This window comes from Astyanax mexicanus, chromosome 9 (assembly GCF_023375975.1).
Source record: "Astyanax mexicanus isolate ESR-SI-001 chromosome 9, AstMex3_surface, whole genome shotgun sequence".
Lineage (NCBI taxonomy): Eukaryota > Metazoa > Chordata > Actinopteri > Characiformes > Acestrorhamphidae > Astyanax > Astyanax mexicanus.
The window spans coordinates 25908692-25931869 of NC_064416.1; the positions used below are offsets into that span (position 1 = coordinate 25908692).

General features: G+C 38.4%; 1 protein-coding gene across 4 annotated transcripts in view; it reads left to right on the top strand.

The window, feature by feature from the left end:
- The window catches only part of ripor1 (RHO family interacting cell polarization regulator 1), a 96413-nt gene extending 73725 nt beyond the window's left edge, over positions 1 to 22688 (top strand). For 3 of the 4 annotated variants that reach the window (XM_015607589.3, XM_022679713.2, XM_015607588.3), the window contains 19 exons: positions 1232 to 1255; positions 1451 to 1504; positions 6954 to 7103; positions 7741 to 7804; positions 8086 to 8129; positions 8813 to 8938; positions 10045 to 10193; positions 11214 to 11343; positions 11746 to 11889; positions 13607 to 14533; positions 16045 to 16184; positions 16482 to 16632; positions 17612 to 17747; positions 17975 to 18136; positions 18758 to 18916; positions 19216 to 19412; positions 20476 to 20559; positions 20816 to 20906; positions 21043 to 22688. In XM_015607589.3, coding sequence (XP_015463075.3) covers positions 1232 to 1255; positions 1451 to 1504; positions 6954 to 7103; positions 7741 to 7804; positions 8086 to 8129; positions 8813 to 8938; positions 10045 to 10193; positions 11214 to 11343; positions 11746 to 11889; positions 13607 to 14533; positions 16045 to 16184; positions 16482 to 16632; positions 17612 to 17747; positions 17975 to 18136; positions 18758 to 18916; positions 19216 to 19412; positions 20476 to 20559; positions 20816 to 20906; positions 21043 to 21140 — 3030 coding nt within the window. In that variant the 3' untranslated portion in view covers positions 21141 to 22688. The remainder of the gene's footprint in view (positions 1 to 1231; positions 1256 to 1450; positions 1505 to 6953; positions 7104 to 7740; positions 7805 to 8085; positions 8130 to 8812; positions 8939 to 10044; positions 10194 to 11213; positions 11344 to 11745; positions 11890 to 13606; positions 14534 to 16044; positions 16185 to 16481; positions 16633 to 17611; positions 17748 to 17974; positions 18137 to 18757; positions 18917 to 19215; positions 19413 to 20475; positions 20560 to 20815; positions 20907 to 21042) is intronic. The other variant, XM_007256217.4, reaches the window with a different exon arrangement.
- The last annotated feature ends 490 nt before the right edge of the window (positions 22689 to 23178 follow it).

The window sequence follows — 23178 nt, forward strand, 5'->3', positions numbered from 1 at the left end:
CCATGATGGCCTTATATGTGAATAGATGTCAGTGATCTGGGATGTATACTTCCCATTAGGAGTTAAACAAAATGTCGATATTGTGATTTTACTTAGGAAAGTACTCCATGTGGTGGCACTAATCACATGAATAGGGTAAACCTGCAATATTGGTAGAATATTGGTTGTCAAATTCTGTGAAACAGACACAAATAAATCCATAGTTCCTGGTATTCACAAATTTTATTTTCTTCAGTGACACAGATGCCACAAAGTATCATGAATAATTGTTTTGAGGTATATCGAGTAGCTCAGAATCACAGTATTGTCATGGGCACGTCATTATCATGGGCAATGAATAGTGATAATATTATCTTATGCAACGCCTACTGTACACGAGGGTCTAGATGGGTCCCATGTGAGATTGCAATTTGCTGTCCCAATGATGCCCAATTGGGAAGCCCAACTGTGTTCCAGTAACAACACACATATAAACCCACTCATAGCTTCTTCCTACCCAAAACTTACCATGTCTGTGATCCCTCCATGTGAGCTCCACAAAACCATAATATTGGTTGGGTGGCTGTATCATTACACTCAATAGAATATAAACAACATCTAAACAGTGGGACCGTTTGATACATATGACCTCAGGATTGAGTTGTGGGGATGTTTGGGGATGAGGTTGTAAATCCATGAAGTATAAGGCTTTAAAGCCACAGGGAACCTAAATCTGTGATAGCTTTCTAATTAGGTTAATGTTGGTTTTGTGCTCATACAATGTGCATGTACAGGCCCTAGAAATACGACACCAATGCAGTTCCCTTCAAGTTTTTTTTTCCATAGGTTTTTCCTTTGTTCCTCTTTCAGCTTAATCAAAACCAGGCATTCCAACTTAAGATGTAGCTTGGTGGCTTTTTGGTGTGAGGAATATGTAGCCCATTCCATTATTATCTTATAAGTTTAATTCCGTTATTTTTCTTACAATTGAAAGGCTTTTCATTGTAAGTCCCTTCACGGATAAAGAAATATAAGTCTATATAAAGAATATTTAAATTTTTATATAATAATAAAAAAGAGAGGATAGCTGCTTTCTTTCAATGGGGAAAATGGATGATCTGTGGTTATTCATTGGAAGAGCAGAATTCCAGCACATTAATACTTTCTTTCATGAAACTTCAAGTGTCTTTAAAGATTTTTCATTCACTAATGATTCTTTTAATTCTCTCTTTCTCTTACTCTTTGGCCACAGGGTTTCCTTTATGAACTAGACAAGGTAAGATTGAGTTTTTATCTTTTTTATCTTTAAATTTACTGATCTGTATTTGTAAAATCTGCTTAGTAAAGCCACTATAATGCAACAAAAAGCAATAACAGTCCCTAGTTCTATTCCATTGTTTATTCATTTCACTATCATTATCTTTTAGTGTATTTATCACATTAAGGTTAATAAGGCTTGTGTTTCTTTCAGCAAGTAAAGGTGATTGAGAGATTCATGAGACGGCTGGAGTTCCACCTCAGTAAGGTAAGCACAGCATTCTACTTCAGCATAACTGAAATATGGAAATTGATTTCTGATTCGTTTTGCTTGCTGAACTGCAATATGAGAAGGTGGGCGAGTTCGCACAGATAAAATGAAATGTTGTTGAACTAAAGCAGATCAAGCAGTTAATGGTTTGTTTTTTTGTGAATCGTGACGTACAGGAAGCGTGTGAGAGTGTGTGCGCATGTGAGATCACCTGTGCTGAAGTGTGTAAATGCTGGTGATCGTGTTGGTGGCTCAGCAGGAAGTACAGGCCCAAGCTTGCCCAGATGTGTGTGACGTAGTTTGTCGTACATGGCTCAGTGGATGCAAAAACAGATCGTGTGCAGTTATACTGTATGTACGTGCTTGTTTTCACGTTTGTGTGTGTGCATGTGTGTGTGTGATGTACATTTGCTGCCAGACGTACAGCACTTCGTCATATACTTTCATTAGTACTTGTACTCATAAACGTATGTGCTCTCGCTGTAACACACACACACACACACACACACACACACGTGCTGTGGACACGGGTCAGAGACTGCGGGCAGCCCCAAGCCCAATTCTCCCTCATGCTGACTAGCTAGCCTCTGATCTAACAGGCCAGAGCCGCCCCTGTCAGCTTTAGGAAAGGAAGAGGCCTTCATCCCCCTCTTCTTCCTCCCATGCTACAGCATGTTTAAAGGCCAGTAAGTGTTTTAGGAGCATTTGGAACAACAGTAGAGCAACTAAAAGACTCATACACTCATTTAGCACTTTTATTAAGTACACTGTATTTATCCTATTTAAGGCCTCTACTTTGTCTGGAACAGCGATAATTCTTACGGCCCTTAATCTTCTGTTGGATCCAGATTTGGTGACTTGTAAACCCACTAAAGAACACTGAAGTCATTGTCATGTTCATGAAACTAGTTTGATATGACTTTTGGTTTGTGACATAAGGCGTCATAATTTTGGGAGTGGCCATTAAAAGATGCTCAAATAGATTGTGGCTTATTAACCTGTGTGTCAGGAAAACCTTTCCCACATTATTACACAACCACCATTAGACTGGATTGGTACAATGTAGAGTGGATTCATGGATTCTTGCAGTTGCTAGCAAATTCTGACAATATTACCTGTGCAACAAAGGAGAAATGTGGGGATTTAGAGACCTCTGTGGAGGGAATGTATATTTGCAAATTGCATATGGACGAGTACTTTAATGCAGTTAACCTAATTAATTTGCTGTGTAAAATGTTCGAGTGAACATATCACACATTGTGCTTGCCTTGCCACTACACTACATTACCGTTAATTAAAGTATGTTTTCCTCTCCACTAAATAAATACTGCTGCTTAGAACTAATACATTATTTACTGCAGAGATTAACTGTGTGTGTGAGTGTATGTGTGTAAAGGTGCTTCATATAGCAGGTCTGAATGGTGCAAAGTGTTAGTGTGTGTGTAAGCCGTGTAATAAAAAGGTCTAGTTGTGTTTCTGAAAGTTAGGACTGGCCTGCGTACTCACTGCCAGCACACTGGAGCAGATTTTAAATGCTGCTGGTAAACACCTCCAGATGAGGTGTGTGTCTGTGTTGTTTGTGAGTGTGCAATAGAGGATTGAGAGAGAGACTGAGGTGCTGTGGCTGGTATTAATCGGTCTGTTAAAGGCTCTCTTTCTTTGTAGTTGTTGTAAATCTCTTTTTGGCAACCAGTTTTCTTTTTGAGGAAAACAGCCGTCTTTTTAATTTGTGCGTGTGTGTATTTTTCTGGGATTCCTGTGTAATCTCTCTGTTTGTGCGCTATGAAACCCCAAACACACACAAGCTAATCTCTCCATGGGTCCAAGTCTTTAATCACACCTTTTCACAGTACACAAGGTTTTATTAGACTTAGTTTTAAATAAGGTTTTATTGGCCTCCCATTCTTGTAATGAAAGGACATTTCTGCGTTATCGTTTATTCTGAAGTACGCTCGTGAAAAATTGTCTTAATAAACTGCCATTCCTTCAGTAATCTGATCGGTTCAGAACAAGCAGTACTGAAATAAGGGTTTTCAGGTTATTGTTCTGTTGCTGTTGCTGTTTCAGGTTATTGTTCTGTCCATGTTCACTGCTTTGTTTTGTGTCCTTTCTTTAAACTTTGTTTGTAAGATGTTTTCTTACCTTAAAAGCAGCAGGTTTTAACCTAGGCCAAAATTCTTATTTTCATTATTTTAATTTTCATTCCTATATATTAATTTTCCTTATTTTCCTAAAAAAAATCCAATACATAGATAGTTCAGCAAATGTTATTTAAGATGTGACAAATATTTACTTTATCATTAACTGCTTTGGTGTAAACTGTCAAATGACTAAAGGACTAAAAAGTAGATTAACAAGCTAGTTATGTGATTGGTGAGAGTATTTTACACATCATGGGTAAATGATTAAACCAGGGTCTTTGACAACAAAAGTCCCTGAAGTTGGAGCATCTACAAGTAAGTACCTAGCACCAGGCTTCATGTGAACAGGAACAGAAAACTGATGAAGTTGATAGTAGCACTGTATTTGGTTTAAAATGGTAAATAAAATATTCTGGCGGGCTGTGGGAAGTTTTGCTGTGGATTAAGTGGGCTGTAGGTTGCAAAAGGTTTGTAAAATTCTACCCTAAAAGCTGCATCCTCTCACCACACTCTGCCGTTTCATTAGAAACACCAAGTGGTTGTGACACAATCTTTTTAAAATTATTGGGTCAGAGACATCAGCCTAAGATTTTTTTCTGTCTTCTTACATCAATGTCTCTTTTCACAGACCTTTTCCTTTCTGCTTGATGTAAAAGCTGCATAAATTGCAATCTGGCTGTTCAGACAGCTGCATTGCTGCATATCATGCATTGGATTTCAATACACTGTATTATTGTTTGGCAACCAAATAGTAATATGTTTTAGTTCTTTTTTTTAAGATACTCAAAGTAGCTTTACCTAAAAAACAAAAATGCAAGCATGAAATCACAACAGAACCTGAGGTTTTGACGTTAGCGTTTGGTTCCTACACTCATTCAAAGTAGTTATAGCCTGTATGCCAAAAATGATGCATAAAATGCAGAACCAAGTGTCACATGCAGAAGTTACACTTTCAACTGAAAGTAAAAGTAGGGTTCGGTTACCTTTTCCACACTGTCATACTGTCTTAAAATTAAATTAGTCAGCTAAGTGTTGGAATGGTTGTAATTACATGAAAAAACATTGTTAAAAACTGAGGACCTAGATGGGACCCATGCGAGATTAAGCTGGGATGTATTTATGGAGCCCATTTTGGAATTCCAACTGGGTCCTAGTAACAATACGTGCACCAACACACTTATGGTGAGTTGTATGTGTCTGCTTAAATATATGCTGTATCCTACATCATTATGTGTGACAAGAGACAGGCCTCAAAAATCTGAGATTCATCCCTTTCTACACATTTCTGTCTTTACAGTAAAACTTTAGAGTGATGCAGACACACACACACACACACACACACAAGTATAAATGCTCACATTGGCGTAGTCCACTTGCACAGGCTACGTGTTGGAAAGTGCAATATCATTCCAGAGAATACAGTTCCACTGCTTCCCAGCTCAGTGTTTTCCCCACACCTGGCATTAGCATGGTGCCAATAGGTTAATGTGTATCTGCCTTAAAGAGTCCTATTCTGTTGACAACATTAAACTACAGGGAATAGACAATGTTTATGTCCACAAACATTTGGACAAAAAAAAAAAAAAAAAATATATATATATATATATATATATATATATATATATATTTGGTACTATGTCCTGATTTTCCTGATATTGCTCAAAAACAAGCTTGCATGTAGGAGGTATCAAATAGGTGTGTGTGTGTGTTTTGAGTGTAAGTGAAGGTAATGTCATAAAGAAACAAGAGACTGGAAGGTTGGTGCCCTCTCTCATAAAAGTGGCCTCCTGTGGAGAGTGCTATGTGACTAAAGCTTTCATTATCTATCTCTCTCTCTTTCACTCTATTTTTTTCTCTCTCACACACACACACACACACACACACACACACTCGAATACATAAACTCTCACAACTCACCTCTCTTCACTTATTCATTCATAAAGATGTTCATTGAACATCCATACTCTAACTCTTAACTGTGAGTAGCACTAAGCTTTTCTATTAAACCAGCGGTGGTCCTTTGAAACAACGGGAGTGAGAGAGCTTTTAGTGAATGGAGTAGTCAGACTGAGGCACTCACCGATTCAGAAAAACCAGGACACACCGCTCTTCAACACACTTGTTCACTGACCTGTAAGACATGCAAAGGCAAACTTAGGTAAAAGTCCTGTGTTAGTGTTTTTGTATACACATCTACAGTATATTACACCTGTTTGGTGAATGCTTTTTCCCGATGTTATTAATCACATTGACCTTATGTGGAGTTTCCTGTTTGTTTTCCCGTTTGTGGTTTAGTAGGTGCTGCAGACAGATCAATAAAACTTTAATTACCTCTATCTGGGTTCGCGTGGCAGCAGAGGAAATTCATAGAGCAATAAAACCATAGCAGAAGGAAGCAGAGTTAAGTGTGTGTGTGTTAGTGTTCGAGAACACACATGCATGCTTGTACTTTAGTCAGGTCCGTCACCATCTGGATTCTGACGGCAGTGTAATTATTTCTTTCTTCTGTGTGCATTGACACACACTCTCTGAAGTAAATATTAATGGGGTCAAAGGTAAACCAAAGCTATTTACAATCAATACATTCAAACCTTCAAACAATTCTAGTGCTCTTTAAAAGCTATAATCAGGTCTTTGAGTACGCTATATGGACAAAACTGTTGGGACATTGGTCCCATTCAATGTTCCTTCTGAAATCAATGGTATTAAAAAGAGCTTATCCTGATGTTGTTGAAGTAACTGTCTCTACTGTCCAGGAAAGTATTTCTTCTATTCTCTATAGTTTGAGGATTTGAGGATATGTCTTAGTGAGGTCAGGATGTTAAATTATCATCTTCCTATTATTTTTCCTGTTCCCTTCCCAACATTTCCTTTTACCAGGCTTTACCTGGTAGTAGACATAGTGCCAATAGATTGATTTTTGTCCACTCAATACCAAATGTGACTGAATGCATTACAGACATTTTGCTTAGTTATTTAATTTTCACAGGCTCAGAATTGAATATTAAAAACTTAAATTATAAAAAAAAAATAGTTATTTTGTCCATTTAATTGAATCTGGGCAGATGCACTTTAGTATTTTACCTTTCCTTTCTTGAGTGTTACCATTGGTTTACACCTTAAAGAAAACCCTCTGTATTTACACTAATGAAGGCATCTCTTGTTTTTTGCATCTTTGTCAGTGATTTCCTCCTCCAGAATGTTCTGTACTTGTCTAGATGTTGTGGAGGTTGTCTGATACAGCATACATACTAACACTGTGTAAAACCTGATATTAAGCCTGTTCTTTTTGGTCTTGTGTGCAGATTGATGAACTATATGAAGCATATTGCATGCAGCGAAGACTGCGGGACGGGGCCAATAAGATGGTAAAAGCTTACACAGCATCTCCAGGCAGCCGAGAGGCTCGGGAGAGTCTGTCCGAGGCCAACAAAGGGTTTAAAGAGTACACTGAGGTAAGAAGAGAAAAAAATTAATTTACAGGAGTATGTGCTGAGTAGGTGTATCAGATACTTAATACAGTGTTCAACACACACAGTATTGATATAGTGCACTCTTTGAAATACTTGTATTGTATTTTCAGGTTTGTAGTGTGTCTTAGCATAGGCCTGAGTACTTTAAGTATTTTCTTCCTTCTACTTTGATTATTTCCCCCTTAAGACATGTGTGTGGATTTTGTGGTTTTCTTTGCCAAAGAGTTATATTCAGTTTTTACTCAGCAGTTTCCCAAGTTCTTTTTACACAATGCAAATGAACAGGTCCTTTTCACTAATCTGTGTACATTATGTTAGAGTTTCAGAGTAAATGTTGGGACAATATACAAACACAATAATCTTTGCAGCTTAGTTTCTATACATAGTTTATGTGAAATGTGAGTACTGGTACATACATTTACTAAAGAAAAAAACTAATGTGGGAAATAATGAGTTTTCTATTATATTTATTATTTACAGGGTATATAAAAAGTGTCTGATTTAATGCTTACATCTGTGTTTATATGGTCATAAGCATTGTTTATTTGTGGTTGTATCTTTTTGTATTGGAATGTCTAACCATGTGTATCTCTTTCCTCCTCTTTAAACTGATCTATAGAACATGTGCATGTTGGAGAGTGAGCTGGAAAACCAGCTGGGGGAGTTCCATGTGAAAATGAAAGGTACAGTGGAGATTTTGTGTGTTAAAAGTTTTTGTTAATCAACTGGGCCTTTGAAATCCTTATCTTTATTGTCATACAATATGTTATCTGTTATGACGAATTTGTTGATAAAGGCACATGATTTCCTGATAAAAATGGAACAAAATAATTATGTAATAATATTTAATGAATGTGCTGATTACTATGTGATAGAAACATGGATTTGATAGTATTTGTAATAAGCAGGTGATGATTTGTTGTTAATGTGGAATAATTGAGTTTGCTGTTTGCTGCTTTTGCAGGTCTGGCTGGATTTGCTCGTCTGTGTGCTGGAGACCAGTATGAGGTTTGTCTTTTTTGTCTTCAGATTTCTAAGGTTTTTCAAAGCCTATCTTTATTTCTTATGTTTTGTTTTGGGTTTTTTTTTTAGATTTTTTTCAGATGTCAATATATTGCCTTCGTACAGTAGTGAATTATACTGTAAGCCCTGTATTGTGAAACTAATCATATCGCCAAGTTCTGGCTAATGCACAGCCCTGCTCATTTGTTAGCTGCACCCCCAGCTGCTCAAAAAGTACGTTTTCAGAATGATTGACAGACTCATCAAGACAGTGACTCAGCACTGCAGTCTCTTTAGTATGAGAGTGTGTGAGCTGCACTGAGAGCTGAGGACAGATGGAATGATGATGGAGGAGAGCATTTGAAGGCCAGTGTTCAGAAAGCTGAGGTTTTTTGTCCATCTGGGAGAGAGGAAAACATGACGGCCCCCACACACACTTCTAATGTCTGCGTTCTCGCAGTAGCTTGAGCAGTCACTGCCCAAGACTCTCATTTGCTCATTTTGAAGCTAAGAGGATTTAAAACAGAAGAGTCAGTAACATCTCCCTGAGAATTCACGCTGTCTTTCCTCCCCTGAGGAGCTTTCCTGTGTGTTAGAACACAGCACACAGCAAGCAGGAGTTCAATCACAGTGATGTCAGGCTGCTTGTGTGTGTAAAGCCGTGTCTCTTGTGTTTTCTCCCCACACAGATCTTTATGAAATATGGCCGACAGCGCTGGAAACTGCGAGGTCGGATAGAGATCAATGGCAAGCAGGTGTGGGACAGTGAGGAGATGGTGTTTCTGCCCCTCATCACAGAGTTTCTCTCTATAAAGGTACACTCTATTTGTTCGTCTACCACAGTATGGCACCTATCTCACTCTCTTTTCTCTCTCTCTCTCTCACACTCTCTTTCTCTCTCTCTCTCTCTCTCTCTCTTTCAGTGAAATGTTAATAGTCCTAGCAGCCCAGTGTGAGCAGCTGGACTTTGACTTGTTTTTCTCCTCCAGTGATTCTGTTACACATACTCTCATACACAGGGGCTCAGAAAGAAGACAGAAAGAGGTGGAGGTTGTATACAGAAGACAGGGATATTAAAAACAGAGAGGGAAGGAGGATGAGCCGTAAGGGAGGAATGAGGAGAATGCAGCTGATGTTTGTCAAAACTGTTTTTAGAATGGCCTAGGGGACCCTTCAGTTCAGTGTCTCCTCCAACATAGTCAATGCTGAAGGAGAAGATAAACCAGGGAGTCTGAACAAAGTATTAGTCTAGTTAATTCTGTCAGAACAGATATGAAATTAATCAATCACATTGAAATTAATCAATAACATTGAAAATACACATTTAACTATGGTAATATATTGCTAATCGTCTGTTTTAACAAGGAAAATACACACATATGTGGGTTTCTTTGGTCACTTGTTCCGCCATCTTACCAGTGAATCTACATCAAAAAAAAAAACAACTAAGCATAAAAAAAAATCTCTGTTTTTTTAGATGCAGGGTAGGGGTAAGGGGTAGGGCCAAGGGGTAAAATGGGATTGGGCCTAATAATAGTAACAGCCTGGCATTCTGACACATAGGTCTCTTAATTATGAAAGTGCTTTAATGACCTGCATCTTTAATGTGGACATAATGTGTTTATTGGGCAAAATTGGGAGTCCTAGATTATGTAGAAGCAGGTGTGACTTGTTACCCATAATCAAACTGTCCCTAGAACTTAAATCCTCAATTTTTTGTTACAAATCCCTTATGAATTTCTTTCTAAACCCCTGTTCTAAATCACATACTGCTTTGCCAGACTTCACTGTTGTGTCTAAAAGGTTCTAGATGCTGGCCTATTGTGCAGAGTATCGAGTGGCCAGGCCTGGCTGTGTGATGATGTGCTGGTATGTGTCCCCGTTAAATAAAGACTCAATAAACCTCTTTTTGGTTGTCAAGGTGACTGAGCTGAAGAGCCTGGCCAATCACGTGGTGGTGGGGAATGTGTCATGTGAGACCAAAGACCTGTTCGCCGCCCTGCCACAGACTGTGGCCGTGGACATCAACGACCTGGGCACCATCAAACTCAGTCTCGAGGTCACATGGAAGTATGTTTCTTCTGTAATCACAACAAAATGCTAAGGTGGCTAATAATAATGAAAGCTACGCTGTACAACAGTCTTACTTACTAACTAACTTACTTAATTATTTATTGCTTCTTTATCAAGGGGGAAAAGGGAATACTCTGATTTGTTACCTGTTGTATCTGTATGGGTTGTCAATATGGAAAAACTATATATCATGTCAGTGTTAGACATTTTCACAATATAAGTATGTATAGTATGTATAATTTAGTTTATATATATATGTACAGTGTTTTTTTATTTGTTAAATGTATTTTTATTTATCGTTTGACCCCTAGGCTTATTTTTGAATGTTCAGACTTATTATTGAGAAACTGCTGAAGGTTTTTAATAACTGCAAATAATTTAATCTGTAACTTATAATTATACTGTAACTTATACTTGTTTGACAGTGAAAAATTAAAGCATGTACCCACTTACAGGCTTAAGCAGTAGCATAAGGGTAAGATTATATAAATGAATTAGTGCAACATAAGGCCTTGCACTACTGAGATCAAATCAACTGCATTACTGTAAACTAATTGATGTTTACAGGTCCTGCATATTTTGTCTGGATCGGTCCTTTTCTGATTCATATAGTTCGTTGATATTATAGGAGTTTATATATTTTTTTGAACAAAAAAACTATATGTAATGAAAACATATTGACATATTGTCTTCCCAACATCTTTTAATTTGCATTCAATGGGAATTTCACTGTTTTTCTTAAATGAATGCACAATTAAATGATTACGAAAATTATGCATAATGGTTTGATGTGAAGTGTTTTTGCTGTGCACAAGAAATCACTACGCAGCAAACCGCCCTGAGTAATCGCTTATGTTTACATTCATTATGTTCACAACTCATGTAGAATTCTCCCTTCTTTTAAAAGCAGAATTGGAACAAATCCATATTTTTTATATGTAAGGCTTAGACGTGCAATACAGGTGTGGAATCCTGGTTTTACTCAAAAAAAATCTTTCTCTTTTTCATCTTTCTCAGTCCATTTGACAAAGATGACCAAGCCTCCACAGCGAGCACAGTGAACAAAGCTCCTACAGTGAACAAACGTTTCTCCACCTACAACCAGAGTCCTCCAGACACGCCCTCTCTGCGCGAACAAGCTTTCTACGTAAGTGTCTCCTACCGTCCTGACTTTTATACACATATTACATCAGTTTAACCTGTCCCTAGTATTTGATATATCACACACATTCAGATTTTAGCTTTGGATTTAGCTAAACTAAAGAACATGGACTGTTTTTTATCATAATACATGAAGGTCACAAGAAAAGCATCCTTTGGCTTTTATGTTAAACAAGTCCTCATGCCTTTTCCAGCTTTAGTTTGGTTTTAAAAAAAATATCAAAAGTTAGTAAAGTTGAGTGTACTTACATTTTATGCAACATTTTAGCAGATATTACAGTCTCAGATTTTAGTATATAGGTAAATTTGGTATATGTAGTCTTAGATTCTCAGTGAGTCGCATGTTCTCACTATGCTCTCCTGCTCCGAATGGCTTCAAATGCTTTAGTCAACCCCTCGGAGTTTGCCACCCAAGCAGCGCTGGTCTCTCCTGGACGTGTTCCGGGATACACTGGCCGAGAAGCTGTCTCAAAGCTGCAGCTGTGGGGATGTCTCCTCTGCCAGCATTGGCTCCTCTCAGTCCCACAGTAATGTAAGTGCTACTGGCCACTAGCTGGTAGCTACTAGCATCAAGAAGGTTAGAATGTAGTGTGGCACATGTAGTTGCTTTAGATTTTTATAGTAGTTTTAGAAGTATTTTTGCTTTTACCTAGAGCAAATCCATAGATACTACTCCGTAGTCCTGTGACTAGAAAGCTCTTAATGCACTAGAGAGCTTTCTAGTCTGTAGTGTGTTAAACCAATCCTTGTAGAGCATTGTAGTTGCTTTAAGTAACCTTGTGATAAAGTAGAATTTAAATGCTTTTTATCTCTTTGAGAAACTTTTAGGGCAACCTTCAAGAAAGCTTAAGGGGCTACAGGAAATCTTTTCTTCAAGGTTTCTCAGAACACCTTAATATATGTCCTTCACTGTTACTACTGTAAGAACCCGCTTACTTCTGTCAAATAGCTCGTAGGAAGGGAGTCCCAGACTCGCTTCATATAAACTCAGCCATATTAATGAAAGTTTCAAGATTATATATTATATAGATCCACAAATGTCAGTTTTTGTGTATTTATGTCCCTTAACATAAATGGCCGCACTTTTGTAGTATTACCACTGTCATATAAAGATAGACCAATCTGCTACTGCACTGTAAGTGAAGTCCAATCAGTGTGTTTCAGGTTAGTTGCTGTTGAAGTCTTTGCTGTGTTCGGTTAGTCTGCTTGTTAGTCCTACACAATTTACAATAGCTTTGGCTAAAATCAATTCAGATGTAGTTTAAAAAATTACATATTAGAACACATTTTATTTAAAAACGTGCAGCAAAAATCCAACATGGCAGTTTTATATCCTTGGGCAAGGTCAAGCACAACTCACTGAATGGCCCAGAACACTTCTGTGACACTTGCTCTTTAAAAATGTGGCAAGACACACACGTTGCTATGTGAAATTGTTTTTTGTTGGTCTTACACTGAAATGCAAAATGTCTGTGTATTACTTGATTAAATACCATGCAGTACAACTGTATTCCACACTTTCGTGGTTAAACTGTCTTTTCGTTGCCAGTTCACATGGGTTCTGGTCTGTACCCATAACAGTTTGCTCTGATTAATAGAGGCACCCTAATTTATATGCTGACACGATAGGTGTCACTATTTGCTCACAGACTTGTCTTTGCCTCAGCACAGCACAACTGACTAAAATCAACCCTCCTAAAATCTGCACAAGTAATCCTTAAATATGCACACAATGGATAATATTGAGGTCAGCAAAAATGACAAGGTCATGTATATATAATAGATATTATGAAAAACGTACCTGCTGCAAAAGGCCTAGTGTAGTATCCGCTTGCTTTGCAGAATTGTTGTCACAGGCGAGCAAATATATATATATACTCTGGCAAGTACAGAGACACATGCAGTCTTCCCTGATCTGGGTGCAGTGATTGTTATTGTTTTGCGGGGTGACAGAGAGTGGATGCAGCAGAAGTTAATTAGTTGGAGCAGGCAGAGTGTTAGCGGTCTGGGCTGGATGCCAGGCTGCACTCAGCCTGAATGGAGCACTGGGAGAAGGAACACACTAATGCTCGATGACAGAGGCCAGGCTTGCTTGTACCTCGTAACACATTCCCTCCTCCTGCTCTCATTCTTTCTCTCTCTTCCTATTTGTAGAGGCAGTGGAAGTGATACCACGCACCTAAAGCAAATGATTTAAATTATGAACTTATTGTTTTTATCTCCCTTTTGCGCTCTCTCACCTGGTGTAGAACATGCTGAGGCGGCAGGATGAGATGGAGAACGGGACCGCCTGGTCAAACTCCTCAGAATCCTCTGACGACTCGTCCAGCCCCCAGCTTTCCCTAGGTCTGCGCCACGCCCACAAGAACCTGGTCCAGCCTGAGGTTCAGGCTGCCGCCCCCTCCATCGAGATCTCCTTTACTCCACGTGAATCGGCCACCTCCACGCCCACTCGCCTGGCCAATCAGAAGGAGGAAGACGAGGAGGAACCGGAGAAATCCCAGGTGACCACCATCACGGTTACTGCAGATGCTGCTGGGAAACCGGAAATGCCAAATGGCCACGCCCGCTTCTCTCGGTCCCTGAGCCACATCAGCGAGAGCAGCGTGGATGCAGCCCTGATGGAAAGACCAGTAAGTGAATGCTTCGAGCCTACCGAGGTGCCCTCAGCATCGGCAACGGACATGGTGATGGACATACCTGTCCGGGCTGAGCTGTGCATGGTTATTCCTGAACCTCAAGATTCCAGATCATCAATCTGCTCTGTAAGTAGCTCTGAAATTGCACCACATTCTACAGAGGAGACCTGTGTCTCTGCTACAGAATCTGAGGAGCCTACAGCCCCTTCCAGAGCTAGCTCTGCCTCCTGCACCCGCAGCGAGGAGGATTCAGTTTGTATATCTCCTAAATCGGAGGCTAATTCCCAGCAGAACGATGCTGGGCCTTCAAGGACTGAGGATTTGATACAGGCCCAGGACTCAAAACCACTTACCCAGACCCAAATAGACTCCACACAGGTCGAGAAGCCAGAGAATAAGGCAGCGGCACAAGAAATGGTCAGTGGTCTGGAGGAGGCCTTAAGTGCTGTGGTCTCCTCTCTCGATGACTACAGGGGCCAGTTTCCTGAGCTGCAGGTTCTTGAGCAGGAGCTCAAGCTGCTGGAGGAAGCTCTAACTGTAAGTGACCAGTTTTATGTACTGCACTCACTTGCTTTGTAGAATTATCACCAATGAGGTGTAACAGGGCTTTTTCATTCACTTAATCACTCAGCCCTTCTCACTCTCAGCCCTTTGCTCTCTCCTTCACTTACTCTCTCACACTCCAACATTCTATTACTGAATCATTAAGACTGTTAGAAATCTTAAAGGTACATTTTTTCCTATCTAATTCACTGTCAAATACATATAAAAAAATGTGGTAAATTATCCAGTTATGGTTAGCAACCTTATTGAAGCTCAGTGACTTACTTTTTCAGCAAACTTGATTGTTGTATATACCTGGGAACCTGGGGTGTTAAAATGGAACACAACCCACACAGATTTCTGTGAGGTACTGCTGTTGGTCCTTTAACTCATTATGTTTCCTTAATATCTGATGATACATCATGATCATATTATGAGTTACTACAAAAATATGATAATTAATTGACCTTTATGAAGTAATAAAATAGAAATAGAATAAATAATTAATTAATTAAGTTTTAAAAGTGTGCAAACGTAGAGCAAGTTGAACAGGTAAACATAGGATTTCATCCTGTTTTAAAAGCTTCTGTGAGTAAAGGCTGCCTTACCATGTTTAGTTCTGGTTGTAAGTACTGTTAACAGATCTGCCTCTACTGATCTTAATAGGCCTGTATTTCTTCAGCATATCAGATATGTACACTAATCTGAACCTATTTAGTGCTTCGTAGATGAGGAGCAATGTTTTTTACGCTTTTCTTAAACTCTGTTCCTAGTATACCACTTTAAACTCTACTACTTCTTTAACCTAGCACCGTTTCTCACTCACTCACTCACTCACTCAGGTATAGCAGACAGGATCATTGAGAATCTGTGGTCTTTAAACTAGTTGCTGTGTTACATTTAAGTGCAGTTAAAACTATGGGGGAAACTGGCATGCATTTTAATGAAACTGTAGCCACAAGAAGATCTTTTCACATTTCTTTATCTAAGTAGTAAAAGTTAAGAAGCGTTCAGTCTAGAACTTGCTTTTTTTTTTTTAAGTGTGAGGCTTATGCCTGTTATCTGTGTGATCTATATCTCTGAAGTGTGTTATGCTCAGGGGAATAATGAAAGACAATGTGAGAGTAGGTGGCCAGGTGTGCCACCCTTCCTGCTTCCCCGTGTGTGTTTTATGTGCATGTGTATATCCCATCATGACTTAGAGAGGGTGTTCCTCTGTTACAAATCCATGACCCATGATAACCATCAGCCTTTCCAGGCAAAGTGAGGCAAACAGAAGTGCAAGATTTTCTTCCCGCATGTGTTATACTGATTTCAGTCTTGCCTGCTGCCAGTAGTCATTTTTGATTATATAATTTTTTCATTTACTTTCCATAGCAAAATGTTTGAGTTAAACATGTTGAATTAATTCAGAAAAAAAATCTGTAAATTGATGATTTTTAAATTTTTATGAACACTAATGTTGTCAATTATGTGCCTGTGTTTGTGTTTGTGTGTGCATGTAGGGTCGAAGTCGAAGTCGCTCATCCAGTGTGAGTTTGACAGTGGAGACGGCTCTTGGAAGCTTTGATTTCCTCAACACATCAGATCTAGAGGATGACGAGGAAGAAGAGGAGGATGGGGAGAAGCGTAGTGTGACAGACAGGTCAGAGCTCCAGAATCATCTCATCTTTATTCTGTTGTGTACAAGACAGACTTACAAAAACAACTGTGACCTTCTTACCCAGAAGTGAGACGTTAGTATTTACGCGTAACGCGTAATGCACTGCCTCCATCTAGTGGCTCCACAGAGAACTACAAATTAAAAAGTGAAATATTACTTCCTGTTTAAAACTCATATTAATAACTACAGTTTGTTAGTGATTAAAATTATTTTAGTTTTTTATTTTTGCATGTTAACATATTTGATACCCATTACTGATGTGTTATTGTGTGTGTACAGTGGCACAGGAGCGGTGGAGGAGTGTGTGGCTGATGATGAGGGTTGCCAGGACCGTTGCTGGGACACTCCCTCAGGACCACTCAGCACAGGCTGCCAGGCTCTAGATCGCACCCTGCTGGTCCATCTGCACAACTGCAGCTCTCAACTGTTGGTAAGTCACTTTTTTCAGTCCATCTCTGCAAACTAAATCTAGTGCTGCCCTCATTTAAAGATCATAGTCCTAGTTCAGGAACATTTAAAATCAAAATTTAATAAGGTTTTCTCAAGCCAAGGTCTGAAAAATAATAATGTCTAACCTGCATGGTGCCATATCCTGTCTACTAGTTGTCTAGGAGTTTTTATATTATGTAAAGATTATGTGGATGTCAGTCAGATTACAAGTTCAATCACAACTCAATGTGTTTGTACTGTATTTGTTGTCAGTTTTGTCACTGACCTAGATAAATAATAATTAATACAGACTTTATATAAATTGTTAAAAACTTGATTTTGGTCCATTTTGCGATTAAAAGCTAATTTTTTTTCCATTCTTGAGTAAAAACTCAAGCTTAATGAAAAGAGCAGTTCTGCTGCTCCACCTTCCTTGTGACTCACTTTGTTCTAGGACTAATGTTTTTTATCTTTCCCTGTATGTTCCAGTGCCCATGACAATTCATAAATCTGATTGAGTAAATCTGAGTATGTAATTGATTTATGAGTATCCTGGGCTGCCAAATCTGTTATGGTTATGGTGGTTACAATAAAGAGCCCAACAACTGCATATAACTATCAAATATATATTTTTTAAATTATTTATGAAATACATAAATTATGTAGAATTTTAGTCTATATGTAAATGTTTTTATGGACCAAAATAACTTTTTTAAGGTGACATATAATTCAAGGTTAAAATCACAATGTATATATTGTGTACTGGATTCTATAGATTGATCAGATATCTCATTTATATATATATATATATATATATATATATATACTTTACATGCCACAACTGCCCAAGTATAACAGGTTATGTGCCTTTCTGCTTAATGCTATTATTTCCTGTTAATTGTATATTCTATCACGTGTTGAGTTCAGTCATTCCAGGCAACAGTGTGTGACAGTAGTGTGTGTCATTGCTGTGTGAGCAGAGGTTGGGGACATTTGGGCCACTTCGCTGCGGGGAGATGTACGCTCTGGACCGGCTGCTCCGAGAGGCTCGCGTACTTGAACTCATTCGACGGGTTGCCAAGGACACTGCGGGCACCGCTGGCCAGCCAGATGAAGGTCAGTACATCAGTGACTGGAAAAGGGCTTCTAATCAGAAATAGAAGGGCTTTGAGAAGTTTATTTTTTTTATTTATTAGTTCGATTTGGTTTTAATAAGTCATTTTAATGGGTTGTTTTGTTTTAAATGTTAGTCCTGAAGTTTAAAAAGGAAGTTAAACCTGTACTGTTGTTCTTACATCCCCTACCTCTCTCTCCTCTCTCTGTATTTGGGTGTTTGGGAGCAGTTATTCCACAGTTAGAGCAGTGCCAGGGGGCTGTGTTGCTATGGAGGCAGTGTACAGATGGCTGCAGTGTGTTCAGCACCTCCACAGAGACTTTCCTGCAGACACTCAACAACACTTACGCCAGCAGACTACCGGAGAGAGGATCCGGCTACACAGACACAGGTGTGTCTGTGTGTGCGTATGTCTGTGTGTGCACGCGCGCGCAAGTGTGTGTGCGTGTGTCTGTGTCTGTAAAAGAAAAAAAACAGAAAATAGCACTGATTAAGATAACGTAAAGATAATTTAAATATGAAAATACTAATAAATATAATAATTTAATACATACATAATCTGAATATGTAATATATCCTTGTTGGAATCTGATATGCATATATTAAAAGAAAATATAAACATAAGATATTTCATATGTCTAATTAGTATGGCATATGCACTTTAACCATTTTTGTCTAAATATTCAAGATATTAAATTCTATTTGTAATTGTTAGCATATTATAAATAATACTGCTATTTGTTAGCATATGATATTTACTATACTTCATTCATTCTGCTATTTATCATTGAATGATTAATTATACTAGTATTCATTTCATATTCAATATTCAGTATTATTACTGTTTATTTAATTGTTTGATGCAGTAGACAGGGAACACTTATATTTCTGTATATATGAAGTTTACCTTCTGCATGAACATCAGTTTTGGAAATGGCAGGTATATGTTTTTGATGTTAAAGAAGATTTAGAGAAAAAGATAACTGACTGGTGAATTCTCTTTGTTGGTTAGTGTTTTTGAGGTTAGTGGAGAGGATTCTGGAGAAGAGGCTGCCGAGGCGAGGCGGAGGTGCAGCTAAAGAAAGTCTCACAATTTTCCAGTTCTGGAGCTACTTGGAGGCAGAGGGTGTGAGTGAACTGGACACACACATTACTGAGCTGGCTGAAGAAGGTATGTGGCCTGATTTTGTTCTGATTTGTTTTTCTTTTTGCTTTGTGTGAGCTGAGTAGGGGTTGAATGCAGATTTACTAAACATGTAATTACTTAACTGAAGGTGTGAACTACCTACCCGGTCAATTTGCATTTTTTCTGTGCCATCAATTGGCCAGGCTTTCACTCTCAATCACCTACTCATTTTCACCTCATCCGCCTGTTTCTGTCTCTGTCTGTCACACCTGATCTTTCAACCCCCACACCACTGATACCCTGTTCTCTGTTTTCTTGTCTCACTCCGTTCTTTTTTCCTCTAGTGTGGTTGGTGCAGTCTCTGCAGTCTGGTGAGCAAGATGTGTTGCTGAAGGCCCTAAAGAGACCCCCAGAGTGCAGTTTGAAGCGTGAAGGCCTGCGGGCCGTCAGCCTGCTGTTAAGGGACCCCCGGGGGAAAGTGTGCAGCAGCGCCAGCTCACTGCTGCGCAGCCTGGCAGAGCAGCCACGACACAGAGAAAGGGTACAGTACAGACCTGGGGGCATTCAGGGGTGCAGAGCGATCTGAGAGACCATGGGGCAGCTTTACAAAACATAAAAGTGCCAGATTTCACTGGATGATATGCATTTAAATAAGACACCAACAAATGTGCACTTTTTCACTAACTAATTGTTTTTTTATTTTATACTGTTACTTTATTATTATAGTATTCTGAGTTTTGCCATTTAAGTTTTAAAATTAAAATAGACTAGAATTCATTGATAAACTTTAAAGTTAAATATGTTCGAAAAGTTTTATTGTACTATTCAAATTAAATTAAATTGAATCACTCTTTTTACAACTGATGTCACAAAGCAACTACAGAATTCAGTAATAAGACAATTCCATCTTTCTTTTGGTCAAAACTGCTTCTGAATAAAAGTCACCTCAACACTCAGAAACAAGAAAAAGGGTAAAGTGTTAGGATTCATTTTGATTGAATTTATGGAGTAAAGAGATTGTGAACAGATGATTAAAGTGTGGCTAATGACTCCCTGGATAAAATAATTAAATTTTAAAGGAGAGATCCAGGAGGTAACACAGTCATGGAAGCACCCTAGAACTATAACTATAACTATAATAGTTTCAGAAATGTAGACCAGAGAAAGAATTCCACTCATCAAATCAGACAGAACACGGAGTCTTTTTTTTCTTCCTGAAGTCAGATTATTACAGTTTTCTGTAAATGTTTAATGTGTGTCAACATGAATTAATTAATAAAATATAGTCAAACTTGTTTGACTAGATATTAAAAGTGCTAGTAGCCTTTTAGCACTTTTAGTACTAAGGAAGAAAACAAGTTTGTACCAGCAATATGAAAATTGGTCAAGCTAATGTAATCTCAAAACACAACCTTCCTGATAATCTAGAGAATATTATACTACACTATGCTACACTTTTCATGTGTTATTTAATGTTGTGCTGGTGTTTATGTATATATTGTGACTAAATTAATTGACAGTGTTAGCTGTTACAGGATGAGAAAGCTTTTCATACTTTCAGGTGTTTAGCCCACGCGATAACTGAATGTGTTTTTGTGTTTCAGGCGTTGGTGAGCTGTCTGGAGCTGCTGGAGGACGAGAGTGTTGAGACCCGAGTCTGTGGATGCAAGGCACTCGCACTTCTAAAGGTAAGTTTCTCAAAATTGTGAAGATTGTGCTAGTCTCTCTGCCAAGCGCAGTCATTTCTTATATTTTCTATTTATTCTTCTCTATTCTATTATTTCAGCAGTTGTTATCTTCAGGGCAAAATACAGGGAAAGTGACTTAAAGCCAAATAGTTTAAAACACTTTTAAAGATGTTCACAAAATATAAGGTGTACTGTATAACAATCAACATACGGGCGTGTACATAAATATAAATTAATGTGTATTTTTGTCTTTCAGGCCAAAGAGAGCATTGAGCAGCTGGTGTATCTGTGTCGCACAGACAAGGAGGACGTGAGAGACGCAGCCAAACAAGCTCTTCTGGTGCTGGGTGAGTCAGAATACAACACAAATGAATGCAAATAAAAAATGAATAAGAAAATGAACACCAAAATAGATATGGATGTGAAAAAAATGAAAAAGATAGCTGGCAACTGAAATGGACCTTTTTTTTGTGTCATCTACAGGTGAAGAGGGGAAGATGGCACATCGACATGTGGAATCGGCTCAGGATGGAGTCCCCCGCCTTTTCGCGCCTGGCAGCATGGCCAGCACTGCTTTCTAAATGCCATCGTACCAGAGATACCCACAGAAACTATATGCCCATTGCTCCTGTCTACTCATACTTATATTCATGCCTACAGAAAACTCATGATCGAACATGCTCCATACACTGTTGCTGAAGAGCAGATACAGACCGACACCATCGCTGTGATAACATACAGAGCTGGTGTCACATATTTGATGCAATCGAAGGACACGAGGACACGGACATGATTTTGTATGTAGATACGATATAATAGAAAGAGAATGAGTGGGGTGGGCTGGGGTGCACTGGGCTGGGCTTACCATGAGTGTTTTGCTGCCTTATGACCTGATGGTGTTGCCTTCACAAATCAAGAAACTGGGCTTGTACCAGTGCTTCAGATGCGGAGTGGATGGACAGGCGTTGCTGCACTTTTGTGCCCTGTGGCACTAGCAGTGGAATGAAGTGTTATTTTCACACGATTTACAGGTGGATGCACTTTTCAATCTGCAGAGTATGTGATTAAGCTTGTCCTCTTTGTAAAGAGTTCTTATGTTTGTTTTGCAAACGTAAGTTGGTAGTGGGAATGGGCTCAGGAGTGACATTGCTCCTCAGGGCGATGGGGAGACAGAGTGTATGTGTGTGTGTATGTGTGTGCGTGTGTTTTAAAGGGTGAGTCTGTATTAGCGTAACAGTGCCATCATTCCATACTGTCATTATGTATGCTTTACTGACACAGTATGTATAATCCAATGGACGTGTACATGTTTTTTTTATTGTGTTGTAATTTAGTTTAAAACAAATGTTAATACACAAACCTAAAGGTTTGAGTGCTAACAACTTATAAAACTTCACCACACACTACCTGAGATTTGAGCCAACGGCGATGTATCTGAAAAGATATCTGCTGTAAAAGTGGTGAAGCTGTTTATATATATATATATATATATATATATATATATATATATATATATATATATATATATATATATATAATCTTAAAAACATTTAAACTGTGGTGGACTTGGAACAGGTATAGACAACTTCTTCATGCACGCAATCTTTCCAATGGCCCTATTGCATTATGAAGAAGATTCATATCGGAGCATTCATCGAGTGCTACTTGACACGCAGGTTCTGTGCTAGAACCTGAACTTCAGTTTTTAATTGACTTGTATCTTCAGCTGACTTTATGTTAAGACTTTTGAACGGACAAAGAAAGCCTCCTCAATGTACAAGTGCCTCAAATGACTGGGGAGTGACTACAATAAGAAGTAGACTTTATTTAAAATTCAGAATAAGCAGTTTAAAATCACAAACTGCAACACAGATTTAAGTATTTTTCTTTAAGACGTACAGATTGTGCAGCATTAAGTGATTTATTGTTTTTTTAAGAAGAAGTATATTGTCTGATAAGGATCTTGCCGACATCAGGTGTAAAAAATTAAAATGAGAAAAAAAAAACGTTTCTGTCATTCTTGAATAAATGCCAAATGAGAATATATGAAACAAACATCTATCACACAAATAACAACTTTATTTCACAAGCATGGGCACAAGCAATTCAGCGGAATTTCTACTATATTTCGACTATAAAGCGTTACTGAACTACTAATGGTTTCAGTTGCATTTGGTAGTTTTACAAAAAGCCTATTGCAGTCAGTGTTTACACTTAACACTTCACACACTTGTACATCATTATTTTAATCTTTTCTTGTTTCAATTCTTAATGAAATACAATAAAATTAAATAAAAACTGATCAGGTATAAATAGTGATTCAAAGTTGGTTGAAGTGAAATGCATTCCAGTGAAACTAACAGTGAGAACTGTTCCCAGTGATGGTGAGAAGTACCAGACATTAAAGGAGCTCAATGCCTTGATGAGCTGGCTCACAGAAAGCTGTTACATGCGAATGAATACATTTCCTGATGCCAAGACATTAACAACAATGTAGCAGTATGGTTTAGGACTATATGTTTTAATATACATTCATGGCATGCACAAAGCATTGTAAAGAAAAACTGAAAAGATTGTTTCAAACAAAATGTCATTACATATACATATTTAGATTCATTT